The sequence below is a fragment of the Dipodomys ordii genome, unplaced genomic scaffold (assembly GCF_000151885.1).
Source record: "Dipodomys ordii isolate 6190 unplaced genomic scaffold, Dord_2.0 Scaffold47, whole genome shotgun sequence".
Taxonomy (NCBI): domain Eukaryota; kingdom Metazoa; phylum Chordata; class Mammalia; order Rodentia; family Heteromyidae; genus Dipodomys; species Dipodomys ordii.
In genome coordinates this window covers 6,488,234-6,502,222 of record NW_012267263.1, presented here as the reverse complement: position 1 = coordinate 6,502,222, position 13,989 = coordinate 6,488,234, and the positions used below count along the sequence as shown (strand labels likewise).

Here is a 13,989-nt window from a genome sequence, read left to right as displayed (position 1 = left end):
TTTTTTTTGCCAATTGAGGTTGAAATATATGTACTGCATGAATTCAGACATCACTGGCTCTGTCCTCTAGTCCATACAGTCAATTCTGTGAGGACATTCATTCTGCCATTAGGGATTGGGGTTGGGTATTAGACAGCTGTGGACAAACCTGTCCTACAAAGAAGCCTCTATGCATTAACAAGCATTCCCACTTACAGTCCCAAGAACAGATCAAAATCAGTCTATGGAATGACCACTTTGTGGAGTATGGCCGGACCGTGTGTATGTTCCGCACAGAGAAGATCCGGAAGCTTGTAGCCATGGGGATCCCGGAATCTTTGCGTGGAAGGCTCTGGCTCCTTTTTTCTGGTAAGTGTCTCTGTGCCATCTGGCCAAATAGTTTTGGAGGAGACCCAGATACTGAGGTAAGCAGTATACCGTTATTCCTCGCTCTATTGTGGTCCACTTTTTGCGGCTTCACCATATTGTGAGTTAAAAAAAAATACATATCTAATTCTGAATTGCAAAGTTTTTGCGTGGAATTTTGCAGTGGATACTTACTTATATAATTATGATTTTAATTATTTTTGCCTACAAATTTCAAAACAATAAAAACATAAAAAAGTTAACTCAAACCCATTAAAAGAATATTAAATTGAAATAAAATACAGTATATATTTCATCAGTGGATAAACACCACACTCTACACATGGAAATGCAGTAAACCACTACACTTCCTCAAGTTTGCCAACATGAGATTGTACACAGCACACTATTGGCTGATGGAATGTAAGGTGACCAATCACAGAACTGTGTTCTGTATCCTGAATGCTGATTGGCTCAGTGACCATAACTTTTGTCTATTTGCTCTCCTGCACTGTGTTCATACCTTCAAAATCTCTCCTTGTCCACTTCACATCGACATCTGGTCACTGAACATAGTGTTGCTCTGTGGTTTTTGTTAAATTTTCGTAAAAGTTAGAATTTATTTCAAGTCCTGCAATGCCACCCAAACGTTCTGCACCTCTAGGGCTTCTGGCAGTGAACCCAAGTGCCAAAGGAAGATGCTTACCATCAAAGAAAAGGTGGAACTTCTCCACATGTTAAAGGAAGGCAAAAGCCACAGGGCTGTAGACCACCATTATGTGAGCAATAAACCTACTGTTCATTACATAAAGAAAGACAGGAAGAATAGTAGGTCTATGGCAATGATAACTTTTAACAAGACTGCAAAGTGGGTGGACACTTCGCACAATAAGGCCAGTATGAGCATGGAGTTTACAGTGGCCCTGTGGATAAATGACTGCAGGAAGAAGAATATCTTGCTGGATACCAACACCATTAGACAAAGGCCAAGAAACTTTATGATAGTTTTGCAGAAAGCACTAATGTTCACAACTGTGATGAGGATGAAGACGAGGACAATGATACAGAAGCAGGACTGTTGGTGCTTCTTCCACCAGACCAACACCATTCAGTGCCAGCAAGGGTTGGTTTGACAAATTTCAAAGATGCTTTGGACTCAAGAGCATTTCTCTGCATGGAGAAGCTGCCTCTAAAGCTAGAACCAAGGAATATGTGAACGACATGTTGAAATCCATTATCAAGGAAGGGAGCTATAAGCCTGAACAAGTGTTTTAACATGGATGAGACAAAGTTAGCAAATGAAGAAGAGGAGGAACAAGATGAACTATGGGTTGGAGAAGAGGAGGAGGTTGGCCTAACGCTCAATTGTCTTGCAAACATTGTTAGAATAGCCAAAGAGTGGAGAGTGGAGGGGTGTAGCTGAGGAGGTGGGAGGGAGGGGATGGTAGGGGAAAAACAAAGGAGGAGGCAACAATGCTGGATAAGAAATGTACTCATTACCTTGCTCATGTAACTGCAACCCTTTTGTACAGTATTTTCACAATAAAAAACTTAATTAAAAAAAAAGAATGGCCAAAGAACTTCAGCGATTGGCTAAAGAATGGGACCCCCAGGTGCTTTGTTCATTGCACTTCATAGATACAATCGAGAGTGGCATATCAGTTTATAAAAACCTTCTCACTCAGAAGAAAGCAGTGCCAGCAACTCCCCATAACTATGTTCATCACTTGGATGAAGAGATTAGTTATGCCTACACCTTTAGTGGAAATAGAAGTTATGGCCCAGGGCGAAGATACTGAACCACCTGATGAAGCACATGGTGTAAAGGTGCTTTCAGAAGAGCTGTAATGCTCTTCTTGGCTGCGCAGTACATTCATATCATTGGTATCACCTTCATCGCCATCAGTACCACACAGCTACATAATTCATGATCTTCATCATTCAAGTTGTAGTGTACTTCACTGGTGAGTACCCGTATAGAATTTTTTTTTTTGGGTCCGGTCGTGGGCCTGAACTCTGGGCCTGGGCGCTGTCCCTCAGCTCTTCAGCTCAAGGCTAGCACTCTACCACTTGAGCCACAGCGCCACTTCTGGCTTTTTTCTTTTTGCTTATGTGGTGCTGAGGAATCAAACCCAGGGCCTCATGCATGCAAGGCAAGCACTCTACCACTGAGCCACCTTCCCAGCCCACCCATACAGAATTTTATATGTTGTTAAAATTACATAGGTTTAAGAGTGTAGAAAGTGTTTAAGAGCATATGAAGTGTTTATAAGAGTGTGGGAAAGGTTAATAAGAGAGTGGGAAAGTTTTATAGGAGAGTGGGAAGGGTTTATAAAGCCTTAAAATATAAATAATAAATATAAAACTGCTATTTGGTGGATTTTCACCTATCACTGGGGTCTCTGGAACATAACTCCTGCAATAGTGAGGGATCACTGTATATGTGCAGACAGAGTCCCCTATCTTTGGTTTAAGCTGTGAACTCCCAGCTGCAGGCCTGAGAAGCCTTCTTGTGTTAGCTGTAGACCTTGTGTAAAGTGCCAGGGTCTCTGCGTTGTAGTACCTCATGATTAATATGATGTCTGGACATAGCAATCTCATCTCCTTTAAAACTGACCTTGTCAAACCTATAATCCTCTCTACTCAGGAGGCTCATATCCTGAGGATCACAGTTCAAAGCCAACCCAGAAGATTCCATTCTAGAAAAAAGCTGGCTGGAATTGTGGCTCAGGTAGTAGAGTGACAGCAAGGAAGTAAGCCAAAAAGCCCAAAGGCCTTGAGCGAAAATTCTAGTTCAACCAATAAACAAATAAGCAAGTAAATAAATAGAAATTGACCTTGATAAGCTGAGTTCAGTGGCTCAAACCTGTAATTCTAGCTATTCGGAGGTAGAAATTGGGAGTTTGCAGTTTGAGGCTAGCCTAGGCAATAAAAAGTTCAAGATACTCTCTGAACCAATGGCTGGGTGCCATTATAATGCATGCCTGTTATCCCAGATACAGGGGATGCACAACTTAATGGCTGCATATAGTGAAGTACCCCTGTCATCCCCAGCAACTCAGGGAAGTATAAGCAGGAGGATCACCACCCAGGCTGGTCAGGCAAGACTGAACCTCATAAATGACCAATGTAAAAAGGGCTATGGAGTCATAGCTCAAGTGGTAGAGTGCCTGCCTGGCAAGAATAATGCTGAGTTTGATCCACAGTACCACCAAAACAAAAACTTGTCTGGTGGTGCGGGTGGCTCACACTTATAATCTTAGCTACTCAGGACACTGAGACACTCAGGACACTGAGATGTGAGGACTGTGGTTCAAACCCAGCCTGGGCAGGAAAGTCTGTAAGACTCTGATCTCATTTACTAGTAAAAAGCTGGAAATAGAGGTGTGGTCCATATGGTAGAACACCGTCATTGAGCAAAAAAGCTAAGAGACAGCACCCAGTACCCTGAATTCAAGCCCTAAGACTGGTGCACACACAAAAAAAGGAAAAAACAATCAAATACCAAAACCTGTCCTTATCAGCCTCTCTGTAGTACCAAGAACTCTTTTTAAGATTCCCCTGGACAGGAAATGTCTGTGGAGATATCAGCCCTAAGTAAACTACACACACAAAAAAATCTTCATTCTTTGTCCAGCAGCCTTGGCGTCCCCAAGTACTTTCTATGAGTCCTTCCTCCACTGAAAGCCCTGGGGCACCCACAGGAGTTACATTTGCACATTCCTCTTCTGTTCACTCTCCCCACCACCACCTGGCCTGCCAGTGGTAGCCCTGTGCAGCATCTGACCCCAAGGCCTCCCTCTGTGGCTAGCTGCTAGTCTGTGTCTCATAGGTCTTTATTAATGGGGCAGTTACATTGGTAGATGGGCTGACATGGGGACCAGGCTTCCCCAGAGCCTGCTAAATGGGCGCTGGTCTGTCTCTACCATCCACTGGAGCCATTTCATCCCACTATACAAATGCATGTGGCCAAGGACAGGGGAGACACCTGATATCTATAGTGACATGGCAGCTGTCAGTGTTGTGTGATCTGCTCCTATATCACCTGTCCTGCTCAGGTCAGCAGTAAGGCTTTCGAGGCTTGGGATGGCTCTCTCCCTAATCGCTATTCCAGTGACTAGGACCTGTCTTGACTTGCCTCAGCCGAACCACACGTGGTCCTCTTTTATCCCCCACAACAAACTGGCCATTTCCCCTTCCTGCCTAACATGCCCATCCTTAGCTATTATTATTATGATTTTTCTAATGCCAGTTCTGGGGCTTGAACTCAGGGCCTGGATGCTGTCCCTTAGCTTAAAAAAATTAAAATTCTTATTATAAATGTGATACACGAAAGGGTTATAGTTACATAAGTCAGGTAAGGAGGACATTTCTTTTTGGACAATGTCACCTCTTCCCTTGTTCTTTCCCCACCCACAAGTTGTATAGTTCATTTTCAACATAGTGGCGCGTTACCACTATTGCATTTGTCCCTTAGTTTTTGTTGTTGTTTTATTTTGTTTTTGCTCAAGGATGGTACTCTACCACTTGAGACACAGCTCTACTTTTGGCTTTTGGGTTGTGTGCGTGTGTGTGTGTGTGAGATTAATAGGAGTTTAGGAGTTTCATGGACTTAGCTGCCTGGGATAGCTTCACACCATGATCCTCAGATTGTAGCCTCCTATATAACTAGGATTACAGATGTGAGCCACTGGTACCCAGCTCCACCATGCTTCTTGTTCCTGCACTCTCCAGTGTTCAGCAGGTTAGGTATACTCTTGGATTTTTCCTACCCTGGCCTACCTCCTCCACACATACCTGTTCCCCAGCTGCCTGTCAAAGACTCATTATCCAAGCCCTCCCTTAACACAGAAAATGGATTTGGTCTTAATCACAACTGTATATTCAGTGTTGAAAAGTAATATGTAGAAGAATCAGCAAAGAATGTGATGTCACCAGCCCCGCCTCTAAAGTGACACCTCTTAACACCATTGGCCAGAAGTCTTCTGGGTCTTTTTCATACATATTGCACATGCGTATGTGTGTGTGTGTGTGCGTGCACGTGTGTGCGTGCACACACACATTTCACATGGCAGGATATAGAGATAACATTTATGAGCTATCTTTTCCTAGTGACAGAATGTTTCCTAAACAAGAGAAAAATATAACTTAGATGGACATCAGTGACTCATGCCTATAATCCTAGCTACTCAAGAAGCTAAGATCTGAGGATCGGGGTTCAAAGCCAGCCCAGGCAGGAAAGTCCCAAAGACTCTTATTTCCACTTCACCACCAAAAAGCTGGAAGTAGAGGTGTGGCTCAAGTGCTAGAATACCCACTCTGAGCAAAAAAAGCTAAGGGAGAGTGCCCAGGTCCTGAATTCAAGCCCCCAGTACTGGTGCATGCATGTGCATGTACACACACACACACACACACACACACACACACAGTTTGCTTGTTTGATGGGGAGAGTGCTATTGTATTTCAGTAACTGCATGTCTCCATTTGTGTTAGTGCTGTGTATTACATCTGCATGTCACAGTAATGAGCGAGAGTCAGGTGGTCTGGAGAGGATCTGCAGCCAGAGGGTATGTCCACCATTCCTAGTCTGAACCAGAAGTGTAACTGTCTTTAAGTCAGATTGACGAGTGAATGGAGACCTTACTCAGTCTTTCCTTCCTCTCTCACAGAATACTAGAGGCTGGGCATTAGCTATACTTCTTGTGCCTGGCTGCCTGGCTTTGTTTGCACCTTCGGAGTCTCATCTCCCAGCCTGTGGGCTCTTAGGTGATGGTGTCTGTGGGCTCTTAGGTGATGGTGTGTTCATTTTGTTAACTCTGTAACTCCAATCATGCCTTACAGTGTGGCTTCTACACGTTGCTTGATAATTACTTGTCAGAGCAATGTATTAGGTCATGAATACCTGTGTATACTCCCCCTTCTAGGGAATATAGTTCATTACAAATTTATTAAATAATTCCTTTTTTCTGTGTTCTGAGAGCCTCATATATTCCTATCCCTAAAATAGTTTTGAAGCTGGAGGTCTAAAGACCTCAGGCCAAACTCCACTAACCCCTATAATCCAAATAAAGAGACATGGTGAAGGGCAGAGGAAGGAGATTAATGGCAGCCATGAGAAGACAACACTTCTGTACAGAGTCTTCAGCCATCTTCTCTAAACAGATACTCGCCTTGGGTTAACTAGAAAGAATTTGGAGTAGGGGTAGGCAGTTTTCAGTCTTAGTCACAGGCCGGTTCACAGGTGGCATCAGAGATGGCACCAGCTAGTCTGACAGCCCGTTGTCTCAAGACTGGTCAGCTGTGGTCTTGTTACAGTAGGGGCCATTGACACTGGGAAGATGGATAGTCTCTGTTCAGTCTTCATAGTCCAAGATGGCTGCCAAGTGAATGGCTTTTACAGCGGTGGGAACATCTGGCCTGTAGACCATAGAAGGTCCATGAAATTATTTGGTATGTGACTGGACAGACACTGGCACCTCTCATAGGCATCTCATTGACTGCCCTTGGCTGTGTGCCTGAATAGATCATTTTGGTACTTCCCTCACATGGTCTTATAAATATACAAATGGCCTTGAAAGCAAAAAATGCTTCCTTACTCCATGTTTTCCAAGGACATAGACACAGAATGGAGGCTGGGATGCCTGGCTCTTTTGCCTTTAGTTAATTTGTAGATTTAAGTAAGACATTGCTTTTAGTAAAAGGTAATTTAAGAACCTCTTAGTTTATCTATGAGTTTTTTCTATCTCCCTTGCAACCGTTATAGTAAAGTTTTGTTTCTTAGGACAAGACATGACATGAAGTTCTTTTGTATGTGATTTCAAACTACTTTGTGTTCCTTGGTGGGTAATGAGACACCATTGGGGTCCTCAGCCCGGATGCCCCTTTTCTCTGGCAGTTGCACTCTCCAGTAGTCATTTCTCCTCTTGATGCTGCTTCTTGTCCTCAGATGCTGTGACAGACCTTGCCTCGAACCCCGGTTACTATGGGACTCTGGTGGAGCAGTCCCTGGGGAGATGCTGCCTGGTCACAGAGGAAATAGAGCGGGACCTGCACCGCTCCCTGCCAGAGCATCCCGCCTTCCAGAACGAGACAGGAATTGCTGCCTTGAGGAGGGTGCTGACAGCCTATGCCCATCGGAACCCCAAGATTGGATATTGCCAGGTGAAGGGGCGAGCACCAGTGTGTGAATAACCCGTAGTCTGTGTCTGTGTCAGCCCAACAGGGCTTTGCTCTGTTCTCAGTCATCCAGACCTGGGGACTGTTCTATCCTCTGAAGGTGCCATGCTCAACTCTTTCTCAGAAAGAATGTACCAAAAAAGGGCAAAACTAACTTTTCTTTATCTGGGTACAGTAGAACATACCTGTAATCTCAGCTACTTGGGAGGTTGTGACTGGGAAATCACAGTTCAAAACAGAGTTTATCTCAGTCTCTAAGCCAGATGGGCTGGTGTGTGTTTATCATCTCAACTACATGGGAGATGTGAATAGAAGATCACAGTCCAGGCTTCTTTGCTTTATTAAAAAAAAACCAAAACAAAACAAAGCAGGACTAGGGGCTTGGAAAGAGTGGTAGAGTTCTTGTATGTCAATCACATCTTGAGGCTCTGAGTTCAAAATCCAGTATCACCACCAAAAACCCAGCCAACCAAGCAAAAAAGACAGGCTGGTAATTAGACTTAAATTTTGCCCAGTGTGGGAAAGGAAATAAGCTGAGCAAGATTCCAGTTTTGCCGCCCTCTCTAGGCCAGAGATGGGATGACATTAATGGAACTTGAGATCTCTATAGAAATGATGAGGATTGAAACCTCAAGGCAATTTGGGGAGGAAGGGATAATTAGGGCAGGCCACTTACCTAAAGGAAAGGTGAGTGGACGTAAGAGTTCCTCTGAGCCATTCCCAATGAAGGGATAAAGTCAGTAACCACAAAGTAAAAACCAGATCAAAATCACCTAAGATTGGATTAGAGAAGCTCCTGACATTTAGCAACTTAAGACTGAACTTCATAAACAAAGTCAGTGGGTGAATGACAATTACATGTGTCTGTTTGTCTGCCTGAATTTATCAAGCATTGCTGGATTTGTGCCAAGCCTGAGACCCACATCTTAGCGAAACCCAGCTTTACCAGGGGGCTATGGGGCATGATCGCTCACTTGGGACATGGGATGCCATGGTTGTCACTTCTCATGTGTCAGTATGATGGGGTACACTGGATTACTCACCTGCCACATCTTTTTCCTTGGACTTCAACGCTTGTGTGTTTGTTTTGAGGTACTGGGGATCAAACCCAGAGCCTTCCATACTAGGTGAGCACTCTACCAGTGAGCTATAACCTCAACACTTGTGCCTGTATTGGGGCTTGAACTCAAGGCCTCATGCTTTTGCTTTTTGTTCAAGGCTGGCACTCTACCAGGTAAGGTATACCTCTGTTTTCTTGCTGGTTAGAGATAAGGGTCTCACTGACTTTTCTGCTTCTGGCTTCTGAACCTTAATCCTCAGATCACAGCTTTCTGAGTAACTAAGATTACAGATGTGAAACACCAGCATCTGGCTCTTGTTTTTTTTTTTTTTTTTCCTTTTGTGTCTCCATGCACTGGTTGCCTGGTCAGTAATTGTCTCCTCTCTGTCCCTCTGAGCAGTCCATGAACATCTTGACCTCTGTGTTGCTGCTCTATGCCAAGGAGGAGGAAGCCTTTTGGTTGCTGGTTGCCGTGTGTGAACGCATGCTGCCTGATTACTTCAACCATCGAGTGATCGGTAATCTACCTCCCTGCCTCCTCCTCTGGATATGGGGATGGGAACAAACCCTTTGGAAGATGGTCATCATCCATGGTTCATGAGATCCCTCTGTACCATGCAAGCTAGTCTCTGCACAAACACTGTTTGACTCATGAATTGGAAAACGAACTCAGAGAATTCTCTGTTCAGTTCTAGCTGTGTGGAGAAATCAGTTTTGATGTAAACACCTACAGCTTTTGGATTAAAACCAAATGATTTGAGAGGGATAGCTGAGTTTATAAGAAGGAGAGTTCTTAGGTCCAAGAAGCAGGTCACAATATGAAAATGAGTGATTTTTCCACTGATGTTGGAAAAGGAACAGGGCTTGCCTGTTGGTTGTCAAGGGAACCTATGCAGAGGTGGTTCTCTGTTCTATAGGAGAGGGTGGGTGTGTCAGTGCTGGAGACTTTGGGAATCATACTTACATAAGGTGATTTTAAGAAGGCTTTTTGGCCGGGCACTGGTGGCTCATGCCTGTAATCCTAGCTACTCAGGAGGCTGAGATCCTGAGGATCGCGGTTCAAAGCCAGCCTGGGCAGGAGAGACCTTGAGACTCCTATCTCCAATAAACCACCAGAAAACCTGAAGTGGCGCTGTAGCTCAAGTGGTAGAGCGCTCGCCTTGAGCTGAAGAGCTGAGGGACAGCGCCCAGGCCCAGAGTTCAAGCCCCACGCCCGACAAAAAAAAAAAAAGAAGGCTTTTTGGAGCTGGGTGTTGGTGGTTCATTCCTATAATCCTAGCTACCCAGGATACTGAGTTCTGAGATCATGGTTCAAAGCTGGCCAGGGCAGGAAAGTCCTTGAGACTCTTACCTCCAATAATCTACTCAAAAGAAAGCTGGAAGTAGGCTGTGGCCCAAGTGGTAGAGTGCTGGCCTTGATCACAAAGAGGCTCAGGGATAGCTCCCAGGGCCTGAGTTTAAGCCCCAGGACCAGGGGAAAAAAAAAAAAAAGATGTTTTTTTCTGGGCTTGTATTAATCAATTTTTTGTTAATATAACTAAGTACTTTAAAACAGGTTACTTATACAAGTTATTTACAAAGAGACAGTAGTTTATTTAGTTCATGTTGTGGTAGATGAAGTCACGGTGCCTGTATTGGTAGCTGAGTTCTGGTGAGGGCCCCATGGTGGGGGACACATTTTGGCGCATGTGGTCACATCTCTAGTTAGGAAGCAAAGAGAGCTGGTTGGGGCCAAATTGGTCCTTTGTAACAACCCTCATATGACCCAGTGACCTCCTGTTCCTAGTGACCTAAGGACCTGCCCCTACGTCCTATCCTCAAGGGATCCCCACCTCTAGTAACTCTACCCTAGAGACCAAGTCTTTAACACAGGAACTTTTTGGAGGCACAGTTGTGAAGTCATATCTAAACCTATAGCCCCACAACCTGAATTTGGAGCATCTATCTTTTGTGTGGTTGAAGATTTGAAGGTGTATGTCGGTGGTCTGGCACAGCTTCTGGTGGAGAAAATATTGTCAACATCGTTTAGGTTTGGTGACAGTCTTGGGGACATTTCTTAGTAATCCAGATAAGAGAAGGAGGCGGTCTAGAATGATAATGGCATGTGGGAACAGAAATTAAAGAAGCAATTTGAGGAGGAATTTGGCCATTGACTGCATGTTGGGGGCAAGGCAGGAAGAAAATCCCCACCCCTCACCTTGAAACAGAGATCTAAGCATGGAAGGATATGATACATTGTGGGAAAGAGCAGGAGCAAGTGGGTGAGATTGGCCAGGAAAGAGGTGATGCTTGTGTTTTCAGTGGGCCACTGGGCATCTTCACAGCTCCTTTCATTGCCTGTGTGGCTCCTTGGCTTGCTTCTTTTTCACTTTGTGTTGTGGTAGGTGTTGTACTGTCTAGCATGACAAGCAATAGAGCACTGCAGTGTCTTTGGGAAGCATGAAGCGGGGGGAGTATTGCTGAATGGCAGCTTGGACTCAGCAGTGAATAACAGTTCAGCCTCTTGTGATGATGTGTGATGACCACTTCCTTGAGACAGGAAGGAACAGCTCGAATATTCCATCAACACAGGAAGTTCCTTTTCTGCCCTTTCTCTGGCATAAACAATGCTTGGTACTGATTTCTGTCACCACAGAAATCTGGTCCATTCTTGAACTTCATACACATGTAGTAATAATGAACTCTGGCTTCCTTAACATAGTATATAATGTTTGTGACAGGTGTCTGCTTTGGTGGAGCACCAGTAGTTTGCCTCTGTATTGTTGGGCAGTGTGGCACTATGTTTATGCCATGATTATCCACTTACCTGTTGATTGGCAGTTGAGCTGCCTCCAGTTTTAGTCTGTGAAAAGTAAACTTGTAGTAACTTTCATATGATTCAGGCAGGTATGCAATTCACAAGTCTTTCTGTAAATCTAGACTGTTATTATTCTTGGGTATTTACCCAGGAATCTTCCTACATCATGGTTTAATGTAACAATTGAATAAGAAAGTCAGTTGGCCTCAGTCTTCACATCTGTTTTCTTCCTGATAGGTAATTTTAGAGTTTTTTTTTTTTTTAGAGTTTTTAGACTTTCTTGTGGATCATCTTAAGTCAAATACAAAGAGAGAGAGAGAGAGACAGACAGACAGACAGAGACAGAGACAGTGAGACAGAGAGAGAGATTATGAACAAATAAAACAATAAAGCATATCATGGAGCTGATTTCAAGGATCAATTTAGTCTTTTTTTTTTTTGGAGGGTGAATGTCAGTGTTTCATTCCATTAACCTATAGAAACAAGAGAATATCTACTTCAACCTAGAATATTGTCATGAAGGCCTGAATCCTAAGAGGTTTATAAAACTCCTATGGAATTGGACTATACCTCTTCCATATCTAAAAACATCTTTCATTTTAGTATAAAAGATTTCTAGTGGGCTGGGAAGGTAGCTCAGCGGTAGAGTGCATGCCTTGCAAGCATGAGGCCCTGGGTTCGATTCCTCAGCCACATAAACAGAAAAAGCCAGAAGTGGTGCTGTGGCTCCACTGGTAGAGCGCTAGCCTTGAGCTGAAGAGCTGAGAGACAGCGCCCAGACCCAGAGTTCAGGCCCCATGACCGGCAAAAAAAAAAAAAAGATTTCTAGAGTCCTTGATCTGACCTGCACACTTTTTACATGTATATCAATACAAAATGAAATTGCACCAGAAATGGTAGAAGATTCTATTTGTTTTAATTAAATCTTGTTATCTACTGACTTTGATCATTTTAATATGAAGCAAAATATGGATTATGTTTAATATATGTGTTTTCCAGAATAATTAGAAATTAATTATTTCATTGATTTCTAGAAGAAAATTCATCAAAATATGTAACTCAGGGGTGGGAAAAAATTAACAAAAGTTCACAAACAAAATGGAACTTGCTAGCTTTCCAACTATCAATCTATATAATGTTGGCATGTTGTGCTTTCTTCCTTATGATAATCTAATGTTCCAATCCTGGGTGAGAAGGAAAATCTTCCTACAAATCCTGGATTTTTAAAGAACATACCTATCGCTCATATGTTCTTTTCAAAAATGACTTAGTGTGTTGTCTCCCAACAGTATGCGTGTATAGTTTCTTTTCATATTTATGACCCTCAGTCTACGATAGTAGATTTAAGGTGAATTTTTTTTTTTCGTTTGGTTTGGGTGGCTAGTTGGTTGGTTGGGTTTTGTAGTTGGTTTGTTGATAATGTGGGGATTCAAGTTCAGGGCCTTGTACTTGTTAAACAGGTGCTATACCACTTAAGCCATGCCCCCAATCCTTTTTGCTTTATTTTTGATAGCATCCTGATTTTTGTTCAGGCCAGCCTGTGCTGACAACCTCCTATTTATACATCCCACTTATTCATTCAGATGGAGTCTCATGAACATTTAAATAATAATGTAAAAATGAAACCATCAGTTCTCCAAAGAATATTTCATACTAGTAGTGTATCGGCATCTCAGATGGCCTATGTCCTTATTAACACTTAGGAATTGTCTGGTTTTAGTCATGCTAGTGAGTTAAAAGTGGTATTTATTATGGTAGTTTTAATTTGCATTTCTTAGTTAACAGACATATTTATCTGTGCTTTTTGACTATTCCTTTGCAGTCTTCTTTGTTCAAACCTTTAGTTTATTACGAAGAAAACTTGGTTATATATATTTTACAGAATTTCAGGAGCTGTTTATTTTAGATATGATTTTAGGTAGGCATATATATTGCAGATGTTTTCCCCAAATCTGCATTTTCATTTTATTAATGATATCCTTTGAAGAATAGTAGTTTTTAGTTTTCATGAAGTCCAATTCAGTTTTTCTTTATTATTATTGCTTTATATGTCCTAAGCTGGTTGGCTTGGTTCCTATGTTTTCTTTTAGAAATTTTTCACATAGGACTGTGATCATTTCAAATATATTTTCTGTATGGCTGGAGGTAGAGCCCTCTGCATCCCTTTCTATATTAGTATACAGTTGATTGAGCATTATTTTTGTTTTAAAGACTAAACCCATTGAATTACCTTGTTAAGCCAGGCACCAGTGGCTTGCTCCTGTAATCCTAGCAACTAAGGAGGCTGAGATTTGAGGATCAAGGTTTAAAGCCAGCCCTGGGTAGACAAATCCATAAATCTCTTACCTTTAACCAGTAAAATGCTGGAAATGGAGGTATGGTAGAGCACTGGTTTTCAGTGGAAAAAGACAGCCAAGAACATAAGGCCCTGAGTTCAGGCCTCAGTATCAGCATATGCATGTGCACATGAACACACACACACACACACACACACACACTGAGTGACTTACCTTGTATCAGCATATGCATGTGCACATGAACACACACACACACACACACACACACACACACTGAGTGACTTACCTTGTATCAGCATATGCATGTGCACATG

General features: G+C 42.8%; 1 protein-coding gene across 1 annotated transcript in view; it reads left to right on the top strand.

Moving 5' to 3' along the window:
- Positions 1-13,989, top strand: part of Tbc1d8 (TBC1 domain family, member 8 (with GRAM domain)) — a 125,737-nt gene that overhangs the window by 92,977 nt on the left and 18,771 nt on the right. Inside the window, exons 9-11 of the mRNA XM_013019827.1 lie at positions 198-348; positions 7,292-7,506; positions 8,982-9,099. Coding sequence (XP_012875281.1) covers positions 198-348; positions 7,292-7,506; positions 8,982-9,099 — 484 coding nt within the window. The remainder of the gene's footprint in view (positions 1-197; positions 349-7,291; positions 7,507-8,981; positions 9,100-13,989) is intronic.